The sequence below is a fragment of the Macaca mulatta genome, chromosome 2, assembly GCF_049350105.2.
Source record: "Macaca mulatta isolate MMU2019108-1 chromosome 2, T2T-MMU8v2.0, whole genome shotgun sequence".
NCBI classification, from domain to species: domain Eukaryota; kingdom Metazoa; phylum Chordata; class Mammalia; order Primates; family Cercopithecidae; genus Macaca; species Macaca mulatta.
In genome coordinates this window covers 167,628,396-167,652,622 of record NC_133407.1, presented here as the reverse complement: position 1 = coordinate 167,652,622, position 24,227 = coordinate 167,628,396, and the positions used below count along the sequence as shown (strand labels likewise).

General features: G+C 37.3%; 1 protein-coding gene across 1 annotated transcript in view; it reads right to left on the bottom strand.

Moving 5' to 3' along the window:
• Positions 1 to 24,227, bottom strand: part of LSAMP (limbic system associated membrane protein) — a 649,962-nt gene that overhangs the window by 288,673 nt on the left and 337,062 nt on the right. Inside the window, exon 2 of the mRNA XM_015129946.3 lies at positions 8,840 to 9,072. Within this exon, the coding sequence (XP_014985432.1) occupies positions 8,840 to 9,072 (233 nt within the window). The remainder of the gene's footprint in view (positions 1 to 8,839; positions 9,073 to 24,227) is intronic.

Here is a 24,227-nt window from a genome sequence, read left to right as displayed (position 1 = left end):
TTATGAAGATTAGAGGCCAGTCTTTCTATAGAATGTTCTTTAATTTGGGTGTGTCCAATGTCTTCTTATTAGACTCAGGTTCTGGGAAATATTTCACAGAAGTGATGTGTGTTTAGCTCATTGCCTCTTATCTTTTGGCAAATGATGCCAATTTGTCCATTACTAGTAGTGTTAACTTCGATCACTTGATTAATATTGTGTCAGGTAGGTTGTACTACTTTTTTAATTAGTCTTTTCTTTCTTTGTATTTAACAAATATTTTGTGGGCAGCTACTTTAACATTATTCCTTATTTCATTTTCACTTGCAAGTTTTAGTATCCATTGATATTTCTTGCTTGAATTAATTATTTCTGTGAGGGTTGCCAAATAATATTTTTCAAACTCCATCATTCCTTCTATTAGCATTCTATAATACAAAAGGGCTTTATATTCTCTTTATTTAATAAATAGTGTCTAATTTATATCAGAATTATAATATATTGCAGTTATTTCTTTCAATACCCCAATTGTCCTATACTTGGCTGGTGAAAGTCCCTCTCAAGCTGGCTTCCGTGTACTTTTGACATGACTCGTCATTTTTTGAGTACATTCTTACTCCCTGGCCCAAGAGATGCTCCAAGTTATATTGTTCCTTCCTTGCCCCAGTCCTGGTACCAGCTGTTTCTCCAATAACCCTTTCTTTAAGTGGATAGTGATATTTTAAAACCAAAATGAGGATGCTAAGTATTAGGTATATGAATTGCTACTGGGGTGTCAGTGCTCCAGGGCCTCTTAGTGGGCAGGGTTAGGAAATATATGTACACATCTCTCTCTCTCTCTCTCTCTCTTCTATTAAAACTTATGAATAATCACTAATAACTTCAATTTCAATCCAATAGCACAAGACTCATGTTAGCTTTCTCCCTGTCCACATTTATACTCTCTTCTCCAACAATAAGAAACTGGTTATCATTATCTTCAATATTTTTATTTACTTGCTCAATTCTCTTCAATGTAGCCAAGGTCCCAACTTTCCCAGGTGGTTTTCCCTTCAGCTGCTCTCTTGGGTGGGCCTGGCCCTTCAGAGATGCTTCCTCATTCAGAATCCTTTCTTCTTCAAGCCTTGGTACAAGTTGGGCTGCTCTTCCACAACATTTCAGCCTGCCTACTAGCTTTTTAACTAATAAGAATGAAAGAAGCCAGCTAGGCATGGTGGCTCACGCCTGTAATCCCAGCACTTTGGGAGGCCAAGGCAGGCGGATCACGAGGTCAGGAGTTTGAGACCAGCCTGGCCAACATAGTGAAACCCTCATCTCTACTAAAAATACAAAAATTAGCCGGGTGTGGTGGTGAACGCCTGTAGTCCCAGCTACTCAAGAGGCTGAGGCAGGAGAATCGCTTGAACCCTGGAGGCGGAGGCTGTGGTGAGCTGAGATCAGGCCACTGCACTGCAGCCTAGGCAACAGAGCGAGACTCCATCTCAAAAAAAAAAAAAAAAAAAAAAAGAAAGAAAAAGAAAAAAAAAAATGAAAGAAGCCTTATTGTGTTTTGTACACTTAATTTGTTTTTCACTCAGGCAGACCTAGGACTGGAAACATTATAAAGACAACCCATGTCATACAGAAGAGTTTTGTCAAAAAAAAATTGCCTATTTGTAGCAAACTGAAAACAATAGAAATAGCTATATATTGAATATATACATATATATGTCATCTTTCTTGGCTGTTTAAATACATAAATTCAAAAAATTGCCTTTAATATTTTTAAGAGTACATTTTTAAGGTAATTTGTAGAAAACATAAATGTACAGATAACGATAATTTATAGTGGTTTATGGTACTATTTAAACATATTTGAAAGGGTAGATATCATTATTTTAATACTTAAGTTTAAATATCTGTGTAAAAGCCAGATCATGTGTGAATAGCCACATATGATATTGTGTAAATCCAAGTAAAAATAACTTGCCATAGACTGGATGTAGTTACAATATTTAGCAAAGGCAGATACGATAAGAAATAAATCTCAACCTCCACATCTTCCTAATAACTCTCAAAATTTTCCCCATAAGGTATTAAAATCTTCATAGATTCAATGATTCCATATTTGAATATAGGTAAATATTAGTTCATCTCTGTCTTCAAGTAACTTCTTTTTTCTTTCATGAAGTCTAGATTTTTATCCTGAGCCAACTCTCGTGCCACTATTGGTACTAAGATAACTTTTTCTCTTTTCCCTTATTTTTTCTCCTTTGAAGAAGAACAAAAGCAGTTTAGATTAGAAAGTATGTGGATGTATACAGGTTATATAATTTAATAACTAAAAGATGGACTACAGCTATATAAAAAGGGTTTGTAGACAGTAATTAATTATGCTTGGATGGGATTGGTTTAGACAAAACTTGAAATCCTTTCTACAGGGAAGCATATCAAGTTAAAACTGCATGAGGTAACATTGCTAACCATCTTAACTAAAAAGTTGCAGTTCTTCCCTTTCATTAGCTGTCTGGTTGCTGACGTGAATAGTTAAGGCTTTCAAGTCTGAGCCTGACCGATTATACAGTCAGCCAAGAGCCTAGTGTCTCAAAAATTAAGCTGAAGAGTAGAAAAATTAGTAGACTTCAGCATATAAAATTCAAATGAGAAAATTCCAGTTAATCACTAAGATTCTCAATAGTCAACAAAATTAATACTAAGAACAAATCTAAGACTTCCAATTCTTATTTTATTAGAATGCCTTAAATTTTAAAAAGGAGCTATAGGCAAAACTTTTCAATAAAATTTTATAGGCAATGTACAGTTGTTGAAAGAATAATCAATGCAACATGATATTTATTACAAAATGGACGGAAGAAGTGTGGGAGTGAAGGAAGAAAGAAGAAAGTAACAGAAGGAAAGGAGAGCGATTCTGAGAGAAAAACGAGATACCGTCTTAGAGTTCTGGGTAACAGATTTTGGTCAGCATTCAGAGTGGTTAACAGAATTGTAAAACTTGCTTCTAAAAATTTAAATCCTAGAAACAATAAGCTCTAGAGTAATCATTAAAAGTGTAAATTGAGGGCCAGCGTGGTGGGTCATGCCTATAATCCCAGCACTTTGGGAGGCCAAGGCGGGTGGGTCACAAGGTCAAGAGATGGAGACCATCCTGGCCAACATGATGAAACCTCATCTCTACTAAAAGTTAGCCAGGTGTGGTGGTGCGCACCTGTAGTCTCAGCTACTTGGGAGGCAGAGGCAGGAGAATTGCTTGAACCCAGAAAGTGGAGGTTGCAGTGAGCCAACATGGTGCCACTGCACCCCAGACTGGCGACAGAGTGAGATTCTGTCTCAAAACAAAAAAAAAAAAAAAGACGTTGGGTTTCCTATTATTTAAGTTTTCAATTATTAAATTTACAGGGCATCTAGAGACATTATAATTTTAAGTCATTATGTATTTATAGATATTCTAGGATTAATGAGATATAGGAAATGAAGCATTTTTAATGTGGAGATTTTAAAAAATACACACCAAGCATGTTGGTCTAATAAGGAGTCCTAGTCTCATATTTTTTCACAATTATATTATTTTATATAAAGTAATTATACAATAAATTTCCTGGCAACTAATGGATAAAGTCCGACAAGCCATGTGTGTGATTTGAATCACAGTGCTGAGAAAAATGTATGGGATTCTATTTAGCACTACAGTGAAATTTAAGTCTTTATTTAGAAAAAATATTTAAAACTTCAAAATGCTAAAAAAATTATCTCCAATTTTAGTATTTGCAGATTAGGCCATTTTGAAAACAACATTAACCAAATTAGAATAGCATGAAAATGGGAGCAAAAGATTCAACATAAAAATGACCACTCTGTTATTTGTACCAACTTAACAATTAGGCAGTACGGAAATTGAAAATATGATAAAAGATGGGTTGTAAAGTATGGTGAATGGGATATTTAAAAATAAGATTCTCATTTTTAAAATATTGTCATGTCAGGATTTCCTTTGTATTCATACACACATGAAGGTTTTTAATGCAACATTTAAAACAAATACCCTAGTTTTTGGAGCCGGTATTCCCAGGGCTCAAGCACATGAGATTAATCTATGTTTTTGATGAGTCCACAGATATTTTATATTATTTACTATTATAAGGCTCTAGTACTTGCTCTGTAGAGTTTTATAGATAATTTGATTCAATGTCATACAAGAAAATAAGCAGGTAGGGAGCAGTACATCCCTCTCACTGATTGCTTAGATCCTTAGAGTAGTAGTTCTTGATTTTTTGTGTGTGTGCATCTGAATCACCTGCAAAGCATAATGATTTAGAAGTTTAAGTCCCAGTTTTAGAAATTCTAATTCCATTGTTCTGGATGTGGTTATCCAGAATCTGCATTTAAAACCAAAATGTTAACTTTGCTGCAGGCTATACAAGAACCACACCTAGAAATGCTAGTTTAAGAAGCTCTCTATGGTAGAATTCTGCAAATGTTCATTGCAGCACTGTTCACAATAGCAAAAACATGGAATCAAACTAAATGCCTATCAATGACAGACTGGATAAAGAACATGTGATATATGTACAACATGAAATATTATGCAGCCATAAAAAAGAACAAGACCATGTCTTTTGTGGGAACATAGGTGGGGCTGTAGGCTATCATCCTTAGTAAACTAATATAGGAACAGAAAACCAAATACTACATGTTCTCACTTATAAGTGAGAGCTAAATGGTAAGAACTTATGAACACATAGAAGGAAATAACAGACACAGGTTTATTTGAGGGTGGAGGGTGAGAGGAGAGAGAGGATAAGAAAAGATAACTATTGGGTACTGAGCTTAATACCTGGGTGATGTAACAGTATGTTCAATAAACCCCTCTGACATGTGTTTATCTATGTACCTTCAAACCTAAAATAAATTTTTAAAAAAGAAGCTCTCTAGAATCTGAAGGAAGTAAAGCTGGAGACTGCATGCTAAGGAAAAGGACAGCTGAAAAAATGGGCTAGAGGCACCCAAAACAAAAACTGAAAGAGCCTACTGCAAGGATAATAGGCAACGAGTGAAAGCATATGTTAGATTCTGGGCAACACCCCAGGACAGGAGTGAGCTTTATGGAGGTACTGAAGTACCAGCAACATCATGGTATTCGTCATCATCATCAACAGCATTGTTTTTTTTTTTGTTTTTTTTTTGTTTTGTGTTGTTTTGTTTTGTTTTGAGACGGAGTCTCGCTCTGTCGCCCAGGCTGGAGTGCAGTGGCCGGATCTCAGCTCACAGCAAGCTACGCCTCCCCGGTTCACGCCATTCTCCCGCCTCAGCCTCCCGAGTAACTGGAACTACAGGCGCCCACCACCTCGCCCGGCTAGTTTTTTGTACTTTTTAGTAGAGACGGGGTTTCACCATGTTAGCCAGGATGGTCTCGATCTTCTGACCTCGTGATCCACCCGTCTCGGCCTCCCAAAGTGCTGGGATTACAGGCTTGAGCCACCGCGCCCGGCCAACAGCATTGTTATCAACATCATCATCAACCTAGTGGGTGAGAAAACATGATCTCCAGACACTGGACTAGAGGTTTACATAGATCATCTAATTTAATCCTTACGATAAATTTAGGAGGACTTAAAATGTTAGTTTTATATATATTTTTCATATGACAAAGCTGAACCTCAGAGAAATTAAGTGGTTTACCCCCAAAGTGTATTTAAATAGCAAGAATGAAAGCAGATTTGAATCAAGCAATGCAACTCTGCAGAACCCACCTTCTAAACTGCTATTCTTTAGTGATATCTTGTAGCACCTTTGAGCTCAAGGTGGCTTCACCATTGTGTAATGAGAAGGAATACAGTATTTACATAACGATTAGTTGAACTGAATTTGCAGAAACCATGGAGGGTGATCATGGCAGGATGTAAAAAACCAAAAGTATCTTAGAGTCTAAAGAAAGGTGCTGTGAGGTTAGGGAAAAGGGAGAGGTCAGCCATTCCTACAAGTAATATCTTTGATGTGGTGACAACTGTATAGGGTTGAATAATGGAATAGAAATAAATGGGAACAGTGTGAATGGATGGAACCTCTGATAGCCACAAGGCTGAATGCCCCAAGGAGAAGTGTCAGCCATCTGGTGCTTGAGATCAAATTATCTAATATGTATGTAATTGTCCAAAAAGTTCCCTTGGCGACTCAGGCTTAAGGAGGAGACCATGCTTTCTTTATCCCCCTTGTAAGTACAAGCTTTGTTGTTGATTTTTTCTGTCAAAACAATGTGGCTGAGAATAAAATACAATAATATCTTGAATCAGACAAACAGGTTTGAAACCCTGTCCTAAGCCAACAGAGAGCCTTTGGCAGGCTCCTTCCTGTCTCTGAACTTTAAACTTTTGCATATATATAAAATAAAGGGGTAAACATCTACCTAAAAGTAGTATTATTAGAATTAAATGAGATAGTAGATAAACAGTACTTGGCACTTCTCCATCCCTTAAGTTAAATTTAATTTCATTTGCACTGCCATGTCAGGAAGGTACATGCAGTAGTATCTAACATAATTTTAGTTTTAACCCTTGTGAGATGCTCATGTTTGTATCTTAAAAGTAAAAAGATAAATAAGAAAAAAAAAAAAAAGAGGAACAATGGGCATTTGGTGCTAAGAGTTCAGACTTAAATATAAATTCTTAACTATGAATCCTTAAATTAGTCTTTAAAATCATGCCCCCCCCCCAAAAAAAAAAACCCAAAAACTCCATTCCAGTGGAAAGTGCTTTCGATTTCCAGATCTGCTTGGCACTCAACTATTCTCTGAACTGTCTTGTGACCTTAAGCAAGTATAACCTAAATTTAACTTCTGTTTGCTCATCTAGAAACCAAGGGATATAGTGCTCAGATTGTCAAATGTATTCAGTATAGGACAATACACAATTTTTAGTTATGGTCTCTAGTGGCTTTTTAGTGACATCAAAGGCCATAAAGCTACTAAAATTGTGTGGAAATATCATAATATAATCAAGCAGTTTTTTTCAAGCATAACCCATTATAAAGAAATATATGAATAAACAATCTTTTTTTTTTTTTTTTTTTTGAGACGGAGTCTAGCTCTGTTGCCCAGGCTGGAGTGCAGTGGCCGGATCTCAGCTCACTGCAAGCTCCGCCTCCCGGGTTTTTACGCCATTCTCCTGCCTCAGCCTCCCGAGTAGCTGGGAGTACAGGCGCCCGCCACCTCGCCCGGCTAATTTTTTTTGTATTTTAGTAGAGACGGGGTTTCACCGTGTTAGCCAGGATGGTCTCGATCTCCTGAACTCGTGATCCGCCCGTCTCGGCCTCCCAAAGTGCTGGGATTACAGGCTTGAGCCACCGCGCCCGGCCTTGAATAAACAATCTTACATCAAAAATCAAAGAAGAAAAATCACGAGATAATCTCAATAACTGGTCAGCAGGTAAAATCTGTTCTAAGGGGTCCTAAGTAAACTAGTTCTCTCTCCTCCTTCTGCCATTGAATTTAGTAGAATTTTTTCTTTTGTTTTGATATGTGTGTGTGTGAATAAATGTGTGCTTGTATTTGTTTTGAGGGAGTTGGTAAATTAACCCATTGGCATATTTACGTATTTCTATTTTGTTTACAAATGTAAATAGGTTGCCTAAGATCCATACCCTGGTGTCTCTCTTGTAATGGAGCTTAAATACTCTCTACTAAGCTACAAGAAAAGCATTCTATGGTTTGACTGTGATTGGAACTTTGCAAGCTAGTAGACATGCCTTTTACAAGCAATAAAATGAAGCTATCAGCCATTGCAAACGAACCAAAATAGAGGTCACATGACTAAAGCACCCCTGCACCAGGCAGTCTCTGATGTATTTTATTCCAGTTTCAATCTATTAATCAGAGGAGTTGGGACAGCAATAATTTAAACACTGCAATAATCAATTCCATAACACATTAATAGAAGCTACAGTCAAACTTTGCCACACCACTGACTGCATCAGAACCTTGACAGGAGCCCTAGGGCTATGCCTAATTTGCATTACATTTACATAAAATTATAAATCAAGAATACGTGAACACAGCCCTAATGTTTGTTAGTGCTTAGATCTTTCCTGATAGATACATTGAAACCGCTGGTGGCTGGACTTCACTTGCAATAAAATTGTGCAGCTGATCAGTTTTGTTCTCATTCTGCAATTACGGGAAAAGAAACCCAACACAGCAATAGTTTGGGGGTATGTGAATGCCATTTAAGGTTCTTGTCCTGTAAAACTATCACTCAGATGTGCCCTTGGAACCCCCAATCTAGAAGCAAATTGTCCCCAATTACTTTGCAGATCCTGGTCACTGGATTTGATCACTAGTAACTTGTCATTAAGTAGAGATACAAACCACATAGAAACCCGAACAGCTGAAAACATAAGTCTGCTGGAAAATTTTATTTTTCCAGAAGAACTTTGCTATCACAACAAAGATAATTAGTGATAATCTTCAGGGTGAGGACAGATAAACCCAAACTTTCTTAAACTCAACAGAGCATCTGGTACCTAATAGGGTGGAAAAGTGTACTTCATATGGCTCTAAGCATTCTGTGTGTTCTGGTATCCCTGATTTACATTGTTCCAACAGCTGTGGCTTTTGCTGTGGGTTTTCACACTCAGGGCTAGGTGAAAACATTCTCACTAATGTTACTGGCCTCAGTAACGGAGTACACTCTCTATATTGTTTTTGGTCCTCTCATTTTAAGTCTCTTTTTAAACAGAAAATCAACACTTAAGTCCAATAGTATCTTTGGGAATATTTCTTTTCAGAAAGGGTTCTGCAAATATTTTGTACATTATTTTTCTGCAACTCCCACCTCTTTTTTACCACCCTTCTATCCCACACTTTCCTTACCTTGTACGATCAAGTAAACTTGGGAGGTCTTGGGCTCATGCTGTGTCTGAACTGAGCAAGTGTAGGAACCCTCATCATAGACATCCACCTTCTGGATTCGGAGGCTGTATTCCAGAGAATGGCGTTTCTCCAGCTCAACCCGTGGGTCCAGAGACCACTTGTCATGTCCAGCAAAAATGATGCCAGAACGGTTCAACCAGGCCACCTTTGAGTTCTTGTCTTCTACAACGCACCTGACAGAGCAGAGTAACAATATTAGTGCCTTAACAACAACTGTTTCTGTGTTTCTTTTCTAGGTGATCAGACTCAACAAGTCCAAACAAGAAAAATAATTATATGCCGAATGAATTACTGCCATGCCATTCTTGGAGTCCTTAAATTTTCACTATTTCATTTAAGATGTAATTACCATCCAGTGGATGGATGTCATCATATTAGACTCAGTTCAGCAAAAAACAATCAGCGTATGAGTAATGAAGGCAAAGTTAAATTAGTACTGACTTCCCGTTATCTTCTTGTTTGGGAAAAGGCCACTCACTCAGAACTCCGTCTTTTTAAGTAATTTTGAGAATTAAACAATTGATATCATAGCACTTTTACTCCATCTTGAACTGTGTTTACTTTTTTTTTTTTTTTTGAGACGGAGTCTCGCTCTGTCGCCCAGGCTGGAGTGCAGTGGCGCGATCTCGGCTCACTGCAAGCTCCGCCTCCCGGGTTCACTCCATTCTCCTGCCTCAGCCTCCGGAGTAGCTGGGACTACAGGCGCCCGCCACCACGCCCGCCTAGTTTTTTTGTATTTTTAGTAGAGACGGAGTTTCACCGTGTTAGCCAGGATGGTCTCGCTCTCCTGACCTCGTGATCTGCCCGTCTCGGCCTCCCAAAGTGCTGGGATTACAGGCGTGAGCCACCGCGCCCGGCCCTGTGTTTACTCTTTTGTAAGTACTTCCTATAGTATTGTGTAATGATAGATTAAAGTTATACTCCACCATTATAGGAATTAGACTAGACTTCTGAGTTTACTTCTAATCTTCACAAGTTTGGAATGCCCACTTCCAGGAGTAAAAATTGTGTGAGCAGATCCAAGCATAAGGGGATAGGTGTTATGACAAGGAAATAAAAGCAAACATCATCTGGCGTAAGTTTGGTTCCAGCTGCTGAAGGCAGAAGTTTGTTTGGTGGCAAGTTAGGTTGCTAATAGCATTTCTGGTCATACTGAATGCAGGCAATCTTTAACAAAGATGAAGAAGACAATTTTGTCGTTCATAGACCAATGTATCAAAAAGGGTAAAGGAATAACGCTTATTTGAATTACTGCTTTAAAAAATGTAAAAGGGTCTCTTTCTGAAATTTGAAAGAAAGGGGCAAAGAACATGAATTAGTGAAGGAGGGATAAATACTTTTTGGGGAGTATGGTTTTCTCCTTCAGTTCCAGCAAGAGTCTTGCAATGGAAGAATCTAGCAGAAAACAAAAACAAAAACAAAACCTTCTGTCTGCATCCCTGTGGCAAGATTTATGTCTACCCCATAGGGAGACGTCCCAAACCCTGTTCACAGCTGCAAAGCCAGCTGCTCCACACTCGGGGGCAGGAGGGAATGAACAGAAAGAGCCACGAGCACCACAGCAGGACAATGAAGACACCCTGTTCCCCTGTATTTTCTAAACCAAATAAAATCCAGTTTTTCTCTCAGGTCAAAACAACTAAACATAGACAGAAAATTGATGCATAACCCCTAGGCTGTCCACATGGGAATATAAAGGCCAACTGTGTCTCTTATAAGAAAGAGAAAAGCTAAGTCTTTTTACATACTCCATCTATGGTGTAATACAAAGACCTCCTTATCCTATTAATTTTAAATGAATTGTATATGTTATTTAGAGGGAGAATTTTTTTTTTTTTTGAGACAGGTCTTGTTGGGTCACCAAGACTAGAGAGCAGTGGCCTGGTCATAGCTCACTGCAGCCTCAAACTACTGGGCTCAAGCAATCCTCCTGACTCAGCCTCCTAGGTAGCTAGGATTATAGGTGCATGCCAGCAGGACTAGCTAATAAAAAAAAAAGAAATTTAGAGATGGGGTATTGCTATGTTGTTCAGGCTAGTCTCAAGTGATCTACCCAACTTGGCCTCCCTAAGCACTGGGATTATGGTCATAAGTCACCATGCCTGACCCTAGAGTAAGAATTTGACTTAATAAGTTAGGTGCCAAGATACACAGGTCTTACTTTTCTTCTTTACCTATTTGTTTTCATAAACACAACTAGATTTAGGTATCATTTAATATCTCCATTTCCCAGTATGCGCTTCTCTGTCATGCATATATTATTGAGTATAGTTTATGTGTTTAATAATTTAGAGGCCTTTTATCATGAGCACCAACTTAACTTCATGAATGCTTGCTGCCTCATTCCAGACTCAGTTTTACTTTTGCTGTTCTCCTCTCTTGAGGCATCATTTCTCTGTTCTTGGTGATGTTTGCAGCATCTCTGAATGTATAATCATTGATGAATTAATTAATAGGATGTTTGCTCTCTTACTCTAGACCATTATGAAATTGTTGAATGTAGATTTACCATGTTTTTTCTATTCTACTAGGAAGGATAGAAATTTACCTATGTAAATGTGTTTTAAATCTTCTATCATTTTTCCTTGTGCATGTTTCTCATCTGCACAGCTTAACACAAGAATGGCCAGATTTGCTACATTATAGATGTATTCCGAATGCCTCTTAGCCCCAAATATGGCTCCAATCTGTTCACTTTGAAAGAGAAAGTACTATATAATATAGCCTACATAAATATGGCCTGTGAATCCAATAAAAATAGCAAATTTTTACCTTGCTCATTTGGATACCACCAATAACTAATCTGGGATAAAAAAGGCATTTGATAAATGTCTGTCCTGTGAACTAACTGGGTTACACATGCAGACACAGGACATTTGGTAACCTATATTCCACGTCCCCATCCCTAGTCCTATAGCATCCACAAATAAATTGGACAGATTTCTTTAACAACATAAGGTAAAATTTATAAGTCGGGTCTTTATAGCCCTTTGACATTTTAGCAATTTTCATTCATGGAAAAGTTAAAATCATACAGATTATTATTCTAAATTATTATTTGAGGGTGTTCAGCTCTATCTTACCTAGAGAAGTAATCGACTATTTCAGCAAAATTGCCAGATGCATAAAAGTGCATCTAATTAAACAATGTATTATGTGGAAATTTTGTTATGACAATTTACATAGCACCTCATTTTTGCTTTGGGTTTTATCCATATTTATTTTTAAAATTCATCTTTTACTGACAAACGAGTGAATAGTATATTAGAATACACATATACTTTTTACTAACTCAGATGGTTAGCCAAACTCCAAGCACCAGAACACAATACAGTATAGTGTTTTTAAAAACGAAACCACTTCTCCAGATCTTTCAGGTTCCTTTTTATATACTCAATAGTTGCAAAATAAATGTATTAGCTCTGTAAACTAGAAAATAATCCTTCTATAATGTCACTAAAACTTTCTTAATACAAAATGAGTAAAGGAATAATGCAATTCCAGAACTAAATATTTTCTTAATTTCAAAATCTTAATTTAAGGTGGCAACTATTTTTTATCATAAAAAGTACACATAAAAAAAGATGGTAGGCCCAGGCATGGTGGCGCATGCCTGTAATCCCAGCTCTTTGGGAGGCTGGAGGCAGGACGACCACTTGAACTCAGGAGTTCGAGGCTGCAGTGAGCTATGATCACATCACTGCACTCCAGCCTGGCCAGAGTGAGACCTTGTAAAAAAGGAAAGAAAAGAAAAGAAAAGAGAAAATATAGTAAACCAAAATCAGTAGTTCAATTTGTAGGGTCTATGTTTATTAAGAGATAATAACTAGTCATACAGTGTAATGACAGACCACCTGGCTATCTGGAAATAAGAAATGCTGATATAAATACAGACCCAGGTTCCCAGCATTCACTGACTCACCAATAAGCATCATGGGCTTGCATCTCAGAGGTATGCTGGCTCAACTGTGCATCAGGCAGGCTTGTGGAGTAAGTGAGAATTCTTGGGCCATGCTATTATAATATGATAATAATGAATTATCACCTACCTAGAATGTTGCTGCAGTTTAGTTCTAAACTTTGTACTTAATGATTTTATCTCCAAAATCAGCCTGGGCTAAAGCAGGAAGATGAAGAGATGTATTTCAAAAACTTGTTAGTGTTATGTGTTGTTTTAATAGAATGTTGTCTTGAGGAACACATTATGTTGCAAATAATTCCCAGGTTTAGAAAGAACTGGACCCTAATGACAGTGGGTGTTAGTGCCACGAGGAGAAGATCAGAGACTATCCTTCCACTTTGGGTGGGTTTTATGGAAGGCAGCTGAGGACACGGACGTATACTACAAAATGCCACCTCTCCAGAAAATCTTCTCTCGTCAGTGTAACCTTCTTAAAACTTCCTTTTTATGACCTTATCATACTCCACATCGCATTAGAGTTATTTGCACTCATCTTTTCTCATAAGCTTATTAAGACAGTGACCTTCTTGTAATTCACCTCTGGAGCCCTCACTGAGCCTAACAGCATAAATACCACGTGCATAGTAGATACTTGCTGAAATGTGGAATAAACAAGATGAATTTAACAAATTGCATTAGGTCAATTATAAAATATTCATTAATTATCTAATAGGCACAGTAAAGATGGATTAGTATTTTAATATTTCTTAAGAAATAATTAAAGTTATCAGATATAAAGGGAAATTTTAAAAGACTTATTGAGTGTGGTATTAAAATGAAAGTAAAGGAGAGAAAAAATGTGTTCCCATGTCCACTACAAAGAAAGATCATCTCTCGGAACTAGATGATCTATATTGCATGTGAAAAACTGAAAAAAAGTATCGTATCCTAACTAAGTGCTTAGTAGGTTGTTCGCGTTAATCATGAACCCTCGAATATCAGATGGGTTACCTACCTGAACTGTAAACCTATGATTTTAAAAAAATCATCTCTAAAAAAAGGTTAGGAAAGGTAAGCACACAATTTTTTATCTTCTTTGTTTAGTATATTTGATTCCATAAAACTGTCACAAAAAATCAATGCACCCATACAAATCTTAAGCATTGAATTTCTTCAAACACTTTATACCAAGTCTGTTATGCAGACTTATACAAACAGGTACATTGACAATTCTAGTAACATTGCACAAGAGTGGGGTTTATACTGCTTAAAAATGAATATAACTGGAGGTAGAAAAGAAATGCTAAAATCAGTTTGTACCAACAGATTACTTAATAGCATATGTACTGACAAGATATCTATGATGTAAGTGATACGTATCTACTAGATATTAAGCCTGTTCAATTGCTGCTGGACACATTTCATATTTAACAAGCATTAATAACTGCTAAAAAACATGCCAACTTAGGATTCAAATTTATCTAGACTTGGCCTTGCATAAATTTCCTTCTTTTCTTAAGAGTATAATCTGGTATTTATTCACTGATAACAATAAATACATTTTATGTAATCTCTTACCAGTTATCTATACTCATATTTATACGTTGCAGAGTCTGCGAGCAGTGTAACTGGATGGGTAAGAGAAATCTATTTGTTTCTTAAGAAAGAATAGTTAGATAAGTAGTTCCAAAGTGAAGGCAATTTGTGCCCCTAGATGACATTGGCAATATCTGGAGGCGTTTTTTGGTTGTCACAACTAGGGAGGGGGTGTTGCTATTGGTTTCTAGTAGGGAGAGGCCAGGGGTGTTGATAAATGTCCTACAATGCCGTGGACAGCCCCCATCACAAAGATGTATCTTATCCAAAATGTTGACAGCATCGAGGTTGAAATACCCAGATACAGACGTCTTTCTCTTGGTTTACATATCCAGAAGCACAGGATAAATATCTAAAGTGCAGTAGTGTGTTTTCATAGGCTTATGCTTTTTAATTTACACATACTTAATTGTCAGCAGCAAAGTTCATGACAAAGGCACAACAATGAGGCCTAGTGAGGCTCTGGTTATAAGTTAATGGTTAATGACTATAAGTTAGTAGTTAATCATGCCCCTTTTGTTGTTTTTAGTTTCATAATCATAAAATGATGTAATTGTTTCCTAACACCCAGGATAGGTAAAGGAGAATCAGTTGGAGAAAATTTATTTTTAAAAAAAATATTAGTCTTTGTTCATCAGAAAACTTTTTCATTGACCTTTATTATTTTTCACATTTGTGAATCTCCCTCTTTTGTAAGATGTGGAAAGATTCAAGATATGGATGGGAAGGATGTCTTTAAGAATGTTATTTTGATGCTGTTTGCCTTGTAACTTCAATCCTACAAATAAAACCCTTAGTGAATCAGCAAAACTATCATAGAATCATTTCACTCTAGAAGGAAAGATAATTGGTCTGGGAAGTGATGCTATATATTCCCAGCATTAAAATGTGGAATCAGAAAAATTCTAAGCAGAGAATGGAATAAAGTATGAAAATATCCCAGATTCTCCTGAGTCAGAAGTCCTTAGTCTGGTTTTATAACATTATTTTAAGTATGATGAATTCCAACAACTATGCAAACACATCAAAAAAATAAATACCAAGTTAGTTAAAAACCAAATTTAAGGAATTTTAAATCATCAATCATTTTGGATCATCTTTTTGCTTCATTACCATTTTCTAAGATTAGAGTCAATTAGAAATAAAAAAAGAACTGTGGGAATTCACTGCTGACACTCAGGAGCCCTGTTAGCCTCTGCTGCAACTAAAACCTTCAACTCCTTAACTTCCTTGCTCCTAGCTTTAGTTCTTTTCACACTTGACCTCTGGTTGGACCCCTGTCTGCTCTCGTGGCATCATTCTCTTGCTGTTGTGCATATCTCTTCTCCTTATCTTCATCCACTTGACCCAGACCCTAATCTTAGTTTGGTAATGGTTGACTTCTCTAGATTTATACCAAATTGTAGACCGGTTAACACTATGACAGCATCTACATGATCAGATTATCTCCCCTCACCTTTGCTTCTTTGCACACATTCATGTACAAATGGTTACATGCACATGTGTACATGCACACACATGGAAGTAGTAATGGATGGTCAGGGCAGAGTAAGAACACCCAGGTAGTAGAATACAGAGGTAGTAAACCCACAGGAACTAGATTCATGTAAATATATTGCTGGCCACAATGATTCAGAAATCTGTCTACCGCTAATGGAGTGCTAGTGTAAAAAATAAACAGTTTAGCTCCTGAAGAGGCTCATTTTAGTTCTGGCCTTGCAGCCTATTTACTATTGGAACACAGATAAGTCATTTAACTTTTCTTTATCTTAGTTTCTTCGTAAGTAAAATGGGGCTAACGATACCTGTTCAACCCCTTAGAACCATTCTCAGGTTAGTTCTTTAAATCAAATGAGGTGATGTAGATAGAAACATTTCATAAAACGCAAAGCTATATATATGCTTATATTCATAGTATCTCATTGTAAAGGACAAAAAAAAAAAAAAAAAAAAAAACCCAGTCATATAAGAGAGATAACTAAAGGGAAAACATTGATTTCTCTAGGTCACATTGAAAAAATTAATCTCTTTATATTTTGTAGTATGATGAAACCCACTAAATATATATTACCCAGACTCTCAGATCAATCACGTATTTCTCTAAATGCCAAACTTTCATTAGTTATTCACATGTGCTCTACTGTGAAAGCACCCTTTCTGTGATTAGGCTACCACTTACTACAATGATCATCACCTGAAAGTGCAAAAAGTTCACCGTGGCAAATGGCAAAACCCAGATAAGGTGTGCAATTCCTGGAGCAATGAAAAGGCCTCCATAGACATGCTTTTTGTCTCTTACTATCACTAAAGAACACCTTGTCCAGTCATACATGCATTGTTATATATGATACATGCATGACTACATTTCAGAATCACCTTTTTGAAGAAGCGTAGTTGCATATCCATGCAGATGGTAGAGGTTAAGAGAAGAGTGGATGGACAAGAAACAGGACCACCCAATTAAGCCCTGAGTGTGTCTCCACCAACTGTGTCTTCTAGGACCATCTTTATTCCTATTCTTGTCACATGAACTGTGCTGTCTCTACATTCACATAGAAGAAATAGATGGGAAAAATAAGACATAAATTCCAAAAAGAGATAAATATTGAGACTGAGACCAGGAGAGAACTGATTTCTGTCCCAGTCACAGCTGGAGTTAGAGTCAATCCCAGGAACATTTATAAGTGGTTGGAAACAGCTCTTCTAGGATCTTTCCAAGAGTCTGGATCATGTCAGAAAAATAAATCATTCTCTTCTTAAGCACATCACAACTCAAAATTCTTCCTTATTTTGTAAGTGGTGAAGTGGAAAAGTTATGGGTTCAGTAGTTTAGTAGCTTTAGGCAAGTTATTTAGCAAAGAAAGGCAGCTTGGTGAGGTGGTGATGGCTTCAGGCTGCAAAGCCAATTTTCTGCTCTAAATTCTAGCTTCACCACATACTTGCTCTGTGGTTTTGGGACATTTGTTTATCCTCTCTGTGCATGTGTTTCCTAAGCTATAAAATGAAGATGATCATAGTATCTACCTCGTTTGGCACTAGTAATATTTAAAAGGTTTTAAAAAAACATATAGAGCAGTGCCTGGACCTAATGTGTCCAATATTTTTGAAGAGCTTCAGGGTTTTTCTTCTGCAAGACAGGAGTAGTAACTACTTCCTCAGATTGTTGTGACTATTAAACAGGATATATTTGGAGTACACAGTGAGCTCTGGAAGATCCTGATGCATTTTTGTTTCCATATCCTTCCATAATTCAAATCTTTGTCATTCGTTCTGTAGAAACCTCATTTTTGGGATCAATCCAGCAGCTCCCGGATATTGTGACTCAATCTAATTCTTGCTTATTAATAGGCATTTTCAGGGAAACCCCCTTTTAGGGGCTTGGGCTGTCTTGCATCTGATAGCCCCTTGGTCCCTCTGGTTAGCAATCGGCCTCTTACAGCCCACAGAATTTAAATCAAGAGCAGGATGATGCAGCATGGTTATAGTGCAATGGTGTAAACTGAGGATCTCATGCCATCTTTGGAACACTTTCAAAGGATTTTTGGGATCCCTGTGCATAGGCAGCACAGGCCTTAATTGTCTCACCACTTTCAACCAGATCCACTTAGTTTCATCAGAACTCATACCTGGCTGTTTCTCTAGGGTAGCTGAAATAGAGGCCCATGCTGTGCTTTGTGATCCCCTGAGGTCTGCTGGCTGAACTAGGGTTCCTCCTGAATTGGATGAAGCACACCCTATGCTTTGAGGACTCTCAGGTTGCAAGAACAAGGCCTGTTCTGTCTCCTCAGTGACTGAGTGGCAATTATATGCTCACTAAAGTAGCAAGAATCTACAACTTTTTCCTCTCTTTTGAACTACAAATTCTCCTCTTTCCTCCCTATACAGTTGAGAGAGGATGAGAAACAACTTTAAATTTTGCTTTTGTTTTGATTCTCCCTATGAGTCTTTGTTCTCTGTGAAAAATACCTCTCATTTGGAAAGAGAAAAAACTGCCTTTGGTTGTACTTTTGAAAGAGTAAAATTAGTCTTGGAATTGTAGCTCAGATTTGTAGTTAAAAACTTCACTCACTATGCAATTAAAAATAATTCCACAGCTATTTGAAGAAAATTGTGTTACCTCTGCATCATTACAAATACCAAAAGCATGCTAAGTTCTAGATAGAAAAAAATATGGTCTTTTCCATATAGGGTTTATACTTTATCTCATTCCAGCAGTAAGGAAAAAGAAAAGTGCTTGCAATAAACCACAATGCACTTAGGATGAGCATTGTGATGTATGAGGCATGGCTGTAAAGTCAGGGGACTGTTTTCCACAAGGCTCACTTGAAAACCCAGCCCCTTACTTTATAGTCTTGTCATATATACCATTATGTAAATGTTATCATTGGAGCAGAACCACATTATAATACGACTCATCATTACATTACATGCATCTAGACATAATTCAGATCCAATTATGCCCTCTAAGACATGACAATTAATAGATACAACATGTATGTTATAACAAAGTTAACACATAATAAGTATGTAAGCACGTAACTAAGTAAGTAATGAGACTGTTTTCAGGACTACCATTAGAAAATGGCTCTACTCTCTGGTTTGCCTTCCCTGGTAGAGGTAGAGGTAAAAGAGACAAAGATAAAGGCAGGTGCATATGAAGAACAAAATAAGTCTTTTTGTTTTTTTTTTCTTTTAGACACAGTTTTGTTCTTGTTGCCAAGGCTGAAGTGCAATGGTGTGATCTCGGCCCACTGCAACCTCGGCCTCCCAGGTTCAAGCAATTCTCCTGCCTCAGCCTCACAAGTAGCTGGGATTACAGGCATCCACCACCATATCTGGCTAATTTTGTATTTTTAAGTAAGATGGGGTTTCACTATGTTGGTCAGGCTGGTCTCAAACTCGTGACCTCAGGTTATCCACCCACCTTGGCCTCCCAGAGTGCTGGGATTACAGGCATAAGCCACCACACCTGGCCAGCAGTCTTTATTTTTGAAATGTAGTTTGTGGAAATAAATGTGAAATAGGGGACTCCAGAAGCTGCAAACTGAAGGAGATATAATCAAACAGATCTATCACAGGCAAAGGAAATGTAGTGGTCTACTCCCCCAGATGACAAGAAGCCGATAGAGCACTGATGGATGCATATAAATCACAAGGAGGCCAGGCGTGGTGGCTCACATTTGTAATCCCAGCACTTTGAGAGGCTGAGGCAGGAGGATCACCCGAGATTGGGAGTTCGAGACCAGCCTAACCAACATGGAGGTGTCTAGTAAAACTTCAAAATTAGCTGAGCGTGGTGGCACATGCCTGTAATCCCAGCTACTCAGGAGGCTGAGGCATGGGAATCACTTGAAACCGGGAGGCTGTGGTTGTGGTGAGCTGAGATTGTGCCATTGTACTCCAGCCTTGGCAATAAGAATGAAACTCTGTCTCAATAAATAAATAAATAAATAAATAAATAAATAAATAAATCCAGGACACTTCTCACATGGAGAATTATAATTGTAAGAATTTTTATGACTTCCATGTTTGCTTTTCCATCACACACTTTCCCCCACCTCACCTCCTAGTTGTTTCTATTTCCAAAATTATTTATTTTCTTCGGCATTATCTTCCAAAGGACAATGGTGTGAGGAGGACTTCATCTTTGTGTGACAACCTATGTGTGTGTGTTTTTCTTCTTTCTCTCCCCAAAGCATTTTTCCCCCCTTCTGCTGGAGGCCTGTTTCTCTTGAACAGATCAACAATCAGGTCGTAAATGGGAGTTGGAGCCGGATGATCAAAAAGAACTTTAGACAAATGGGAATAAAAGCAAGAGCTGATGAGTTTGAAATGAAAGCCCATCTGGGAGAGCTCTTCTAATGAACTCAGCCCACTCAAGCTGTACAAAGAAAACTGAAGAATGATTGCAACTACAATCTCCAACCTACATAAAGCACTAACACTGGTAAGGTGATGAAAGCGAAGGGAGGTAACTGGTATCTGGATTTGGGAGAGAGAAGAAGTCAAAGGCTATCACCCCCTTGTACTACTGCATTCACCATGTAAGTTCCTTCAGAAATTTCACAGTCAGTCTGAATTAAAGAGAGAACTGCAGATGCTTCAGGATGAAGGTCACATTCTGAATTCTAAGAAGAACCCTATGATTCAAAAGTACCATCTCTTTAGCCTCAGAGCAGTTGTATACCACCTTCTCACTCGCTCTGTCCCTGGGCTACTATGGAATTTGAAATTATGTTAAAGAAGAGGCATTTTCCCTCACAAAGACTCCCAAAATATGACTATTAAGTGAAAGGACAGGTAGAGGGAGGGAAAGAGCTAAATCTACATGGAGATTAATAAAGTGTTCTTTTGAAATTGTTCCCTTATTTTTCCTGGGTTAATTATTGCCATTTACAGTCAAGACCTCTTGACACAGCACCAGAAATTTTGTTGAAATCTTAATATTCTGCAGAAACCTGACCTACCAGCAGGAATTAGATGGACTAATTCATAATGTCCAGTCTCCCTCAAGGATGAGTCACCTTTGTCTGGCTCTATCACGACCACTCTTAGAATGATGGTGATAGTCTACTGATTGTGACATCCAGTGAATTTATCTGAAGTATTTGTCCTACGTAACCCTTTCAAAGCTTTCAGCACAAGTCACCACCGGGTCTTCATTTTCTGGTTTTTCTTCCTAACTCTCTCACAATTTCTCAATTTCCAAAATTGTCTCCTCTTTCTCCATGCACATTTTTATACATTGTTTTTCTCCAGGATTGTACTTGTCTTTTCTCCTGACCTCACAGAGCACTCCTAATACACTTTTGGCTTTAATTACACTTAATATGATTGAAATCTAAAACGGCATACTCAGCTGCTTCATGTAGATATTTGAAGGTACCTCAAATTCAACATGTCCTGAGCTGAAACTCATCATCTTCCACTTTACTCTGGTTCTTATTCTAAATTCCCTGTTATCAGTTAATGGAACTCTATTTCATCTATAAATTTATGCTAGTATCCACAGAATTATTCTTTTTTTGGGGGGTGGGGGATGGGGTACAGAGTCATTCAGGCTGGCATGCAATGGCACAATCTTGGCTCACTGCAACCTCTGCCTCCCAGGTTCAAGTAATCCTCCACCTCAGCCTCGCGAGTAGCTGGGATGACAGGTGCACACCACCACACCTGGCTAATTTTTGCATTTTTAGTAGAGACAGGGTTTCAACATGTTGGCCAGGCTGGTCTCAAACTCCTGACCTCAAGTGATCTGCTTGCCTCAGCCTCCCAAAGTGCTGGGATTACAGACATGAGCCACCGTGCCCGGCCAAAGTTATTCTTATTTCCTTCTTCTTCTTCATGTGTCTTATGTAGTCACATATTATTTTACATTTTTTCTAATTGCTTAAAAAATATTTTTAAAAACTTTTAGCACACACCACCTTTGGGATTTTCATAAATTGACTTCTACTCTCCATCATCACTTCCACTGCCATTGTTCAGTGCCTTGTCATTTGTTACCAGCATCACTACACAGATTTCCAACTGGTGTTTTAGTCTGTGATACTGTATCCCCTTACCCACAGCTATTCCATCTGTCTTTCATAGTGAAAAGAATGTACATACATAAAGTTGATCACGTACTCATCTTATTTAAATGTCCGTGGTCTTTTTACCTGTAAAAATCGAAATAGATCAGTAAAATATCAGTTCACTTAACCTAGTTTTCCAGCCCGATCTCTTGACATTACACTGTTTTTGCTATGAATTTTATGCTTTGTTCAGACTTCAATCTCTCTTTTTCTAGCTCTGGTTTTTCCTTTTTATCTAAAATGTCTTGTTTGGCAAGCTCCTGCTTACTATACAAAATCTATCTCAGATGTGCCCTTCTCTGTGATTCATTCTCTCCAATTTCCCTAGTTGATTCTCAGCTTATGCTAGCATTTTACGTCTTTGTTTTCCTGCCTTTCATCAGTATTTTAAGAGTGGGCCAAAACCATGTCTTCTCAACTTTTGCAATTCTATTGCCTATCAAAGTGCCTTACACAAAAAAGTTTCTAGATAATTACTCAATGGATGAATGCATATATGAGAGTCTCGTTTTTTTTTTTTTTTTTGCCTCTCATCTCACATTCATAAGAGTGTCCCCACTCTGAAATATCTTGAAGGTGAAAAAAACCTACTATTCCAAGTGGTGTTGAAAGTGGAGGAATTGTGACAGGACAAGAAACGTTTTTCTAATCTAAACCAGGTATCTTATTTCCCTATAATTTCTCCTATCATTTTCTCTTCTCCTCTAGGTCTAGAAAAATGATGATATCTATGATGCATCTATGTTATACTATAATAGATATGTGAAAGTAAATTTTTTATCACTCTTCTAATTTTTTTTAATTGACATGTAATAATTGTGCATATTCATTACATGTGATGTTTCAATACATTTAATGTATAGTGATCAGATCAGGACAGTTAACATATACATCATCTCAAATATTTGTAATTTCTTTGTGTTGAGAAGGTTCAATAACCTCCTTTTAGCTGTTTGAAATGATATATTATTGTTACCCCTAGTCATCCTATTGTGGTATAGAATGTGCTAGAACTTATTTCCCTTATCTAGCTGTAATTTTGTATTCTTTAACACATCTCTTCTTATCATCCAAACAGTAAATTAAAAAATAAATACAATATGTAGGGTAAACTTCATAACTCAAGTAAGTTCTAAAAATATGCTTAAGAGTGAAAACAAAAACTGATTTCTAATATATTGATGCCCCTTCTCTATTTGGTAGACTTAACTATGAACTTTTGTATTATCTTTTGTTAGTGTCTCTTGTCTTAGAGGCTTACATTTAAGCATCCCAATAAATATTTTTTAATCCATACTCAGATGTCACACCGAGGACTAAGCACCTGTGAGTTTATAGAGGGATTGTGATTAGATCATAATCAGTTTTCTCACCGATCTATTGAAGCAGGTTAATTTGGTCTCACAGAACTTTAAAATTTTTTCTTTCTCTACTTCATTTCACTGTGAAATGAGCAATTATTTTTTCCTTTAAGGTAATAATATGATCAACAAGAAAAACAGGAAGGCTGATAAAGAGATAAAGAGTAAAATTTTCTCCACTGATCCTTTGTCTGGGAGGCAATGAAAATTTAGGCAGTCCATATTCTTTCAGTCAACAGGAGGCACTATAGTTATTCAGATAAAACTATGTTTCATTACTTAATTTTGGTAAATATCATCCTATATTTATTTTCTTGGATTATTATAAAACACAATCTCAGAATTCTGTATATCATGTCTGAATCTGCAATCTGAATTAAGCAAAAGAAAAAATTTAGAATGAGATTAATTTTATTTGTCTAACTGACTGGGCTAAGTGGTGCTTAGACATTTGTTTAAACATTATTCCTGGATGTGTCTGTGAGGGTGTTTCTGGATGAGATTAACATTTGAATTGGTAGACAGAGGAAGCAGATTGATCTTCCTAAATGTGGGTAGGCCTTGCCTAATCCATTGAAGGCCTGAATAGAATAACAGGCTAAGTAAGAAAGAACTTTCTCTCATTATCTGCCTTCAAGCCAGGACATTAGTCTTCTCCTGCCTTCACACTCGGACTTGGACTGCAGTTCCGTTTCCACTATCAGCTCTCCTGAGTCTTCAGCTTATTGGCTGTAGATTTTGAGACTTCTCAGCTTCCATAATCATGTGAGTCATTTTTAAATTTTTTCTATCTATCTATCTATCTATCTATCTATCTATCTATCTATCTATCTATCTATCTTCTATGGGCTTTGTTTCTCTAAGAAATAAGACTAATACAGCAAGTTTTAACA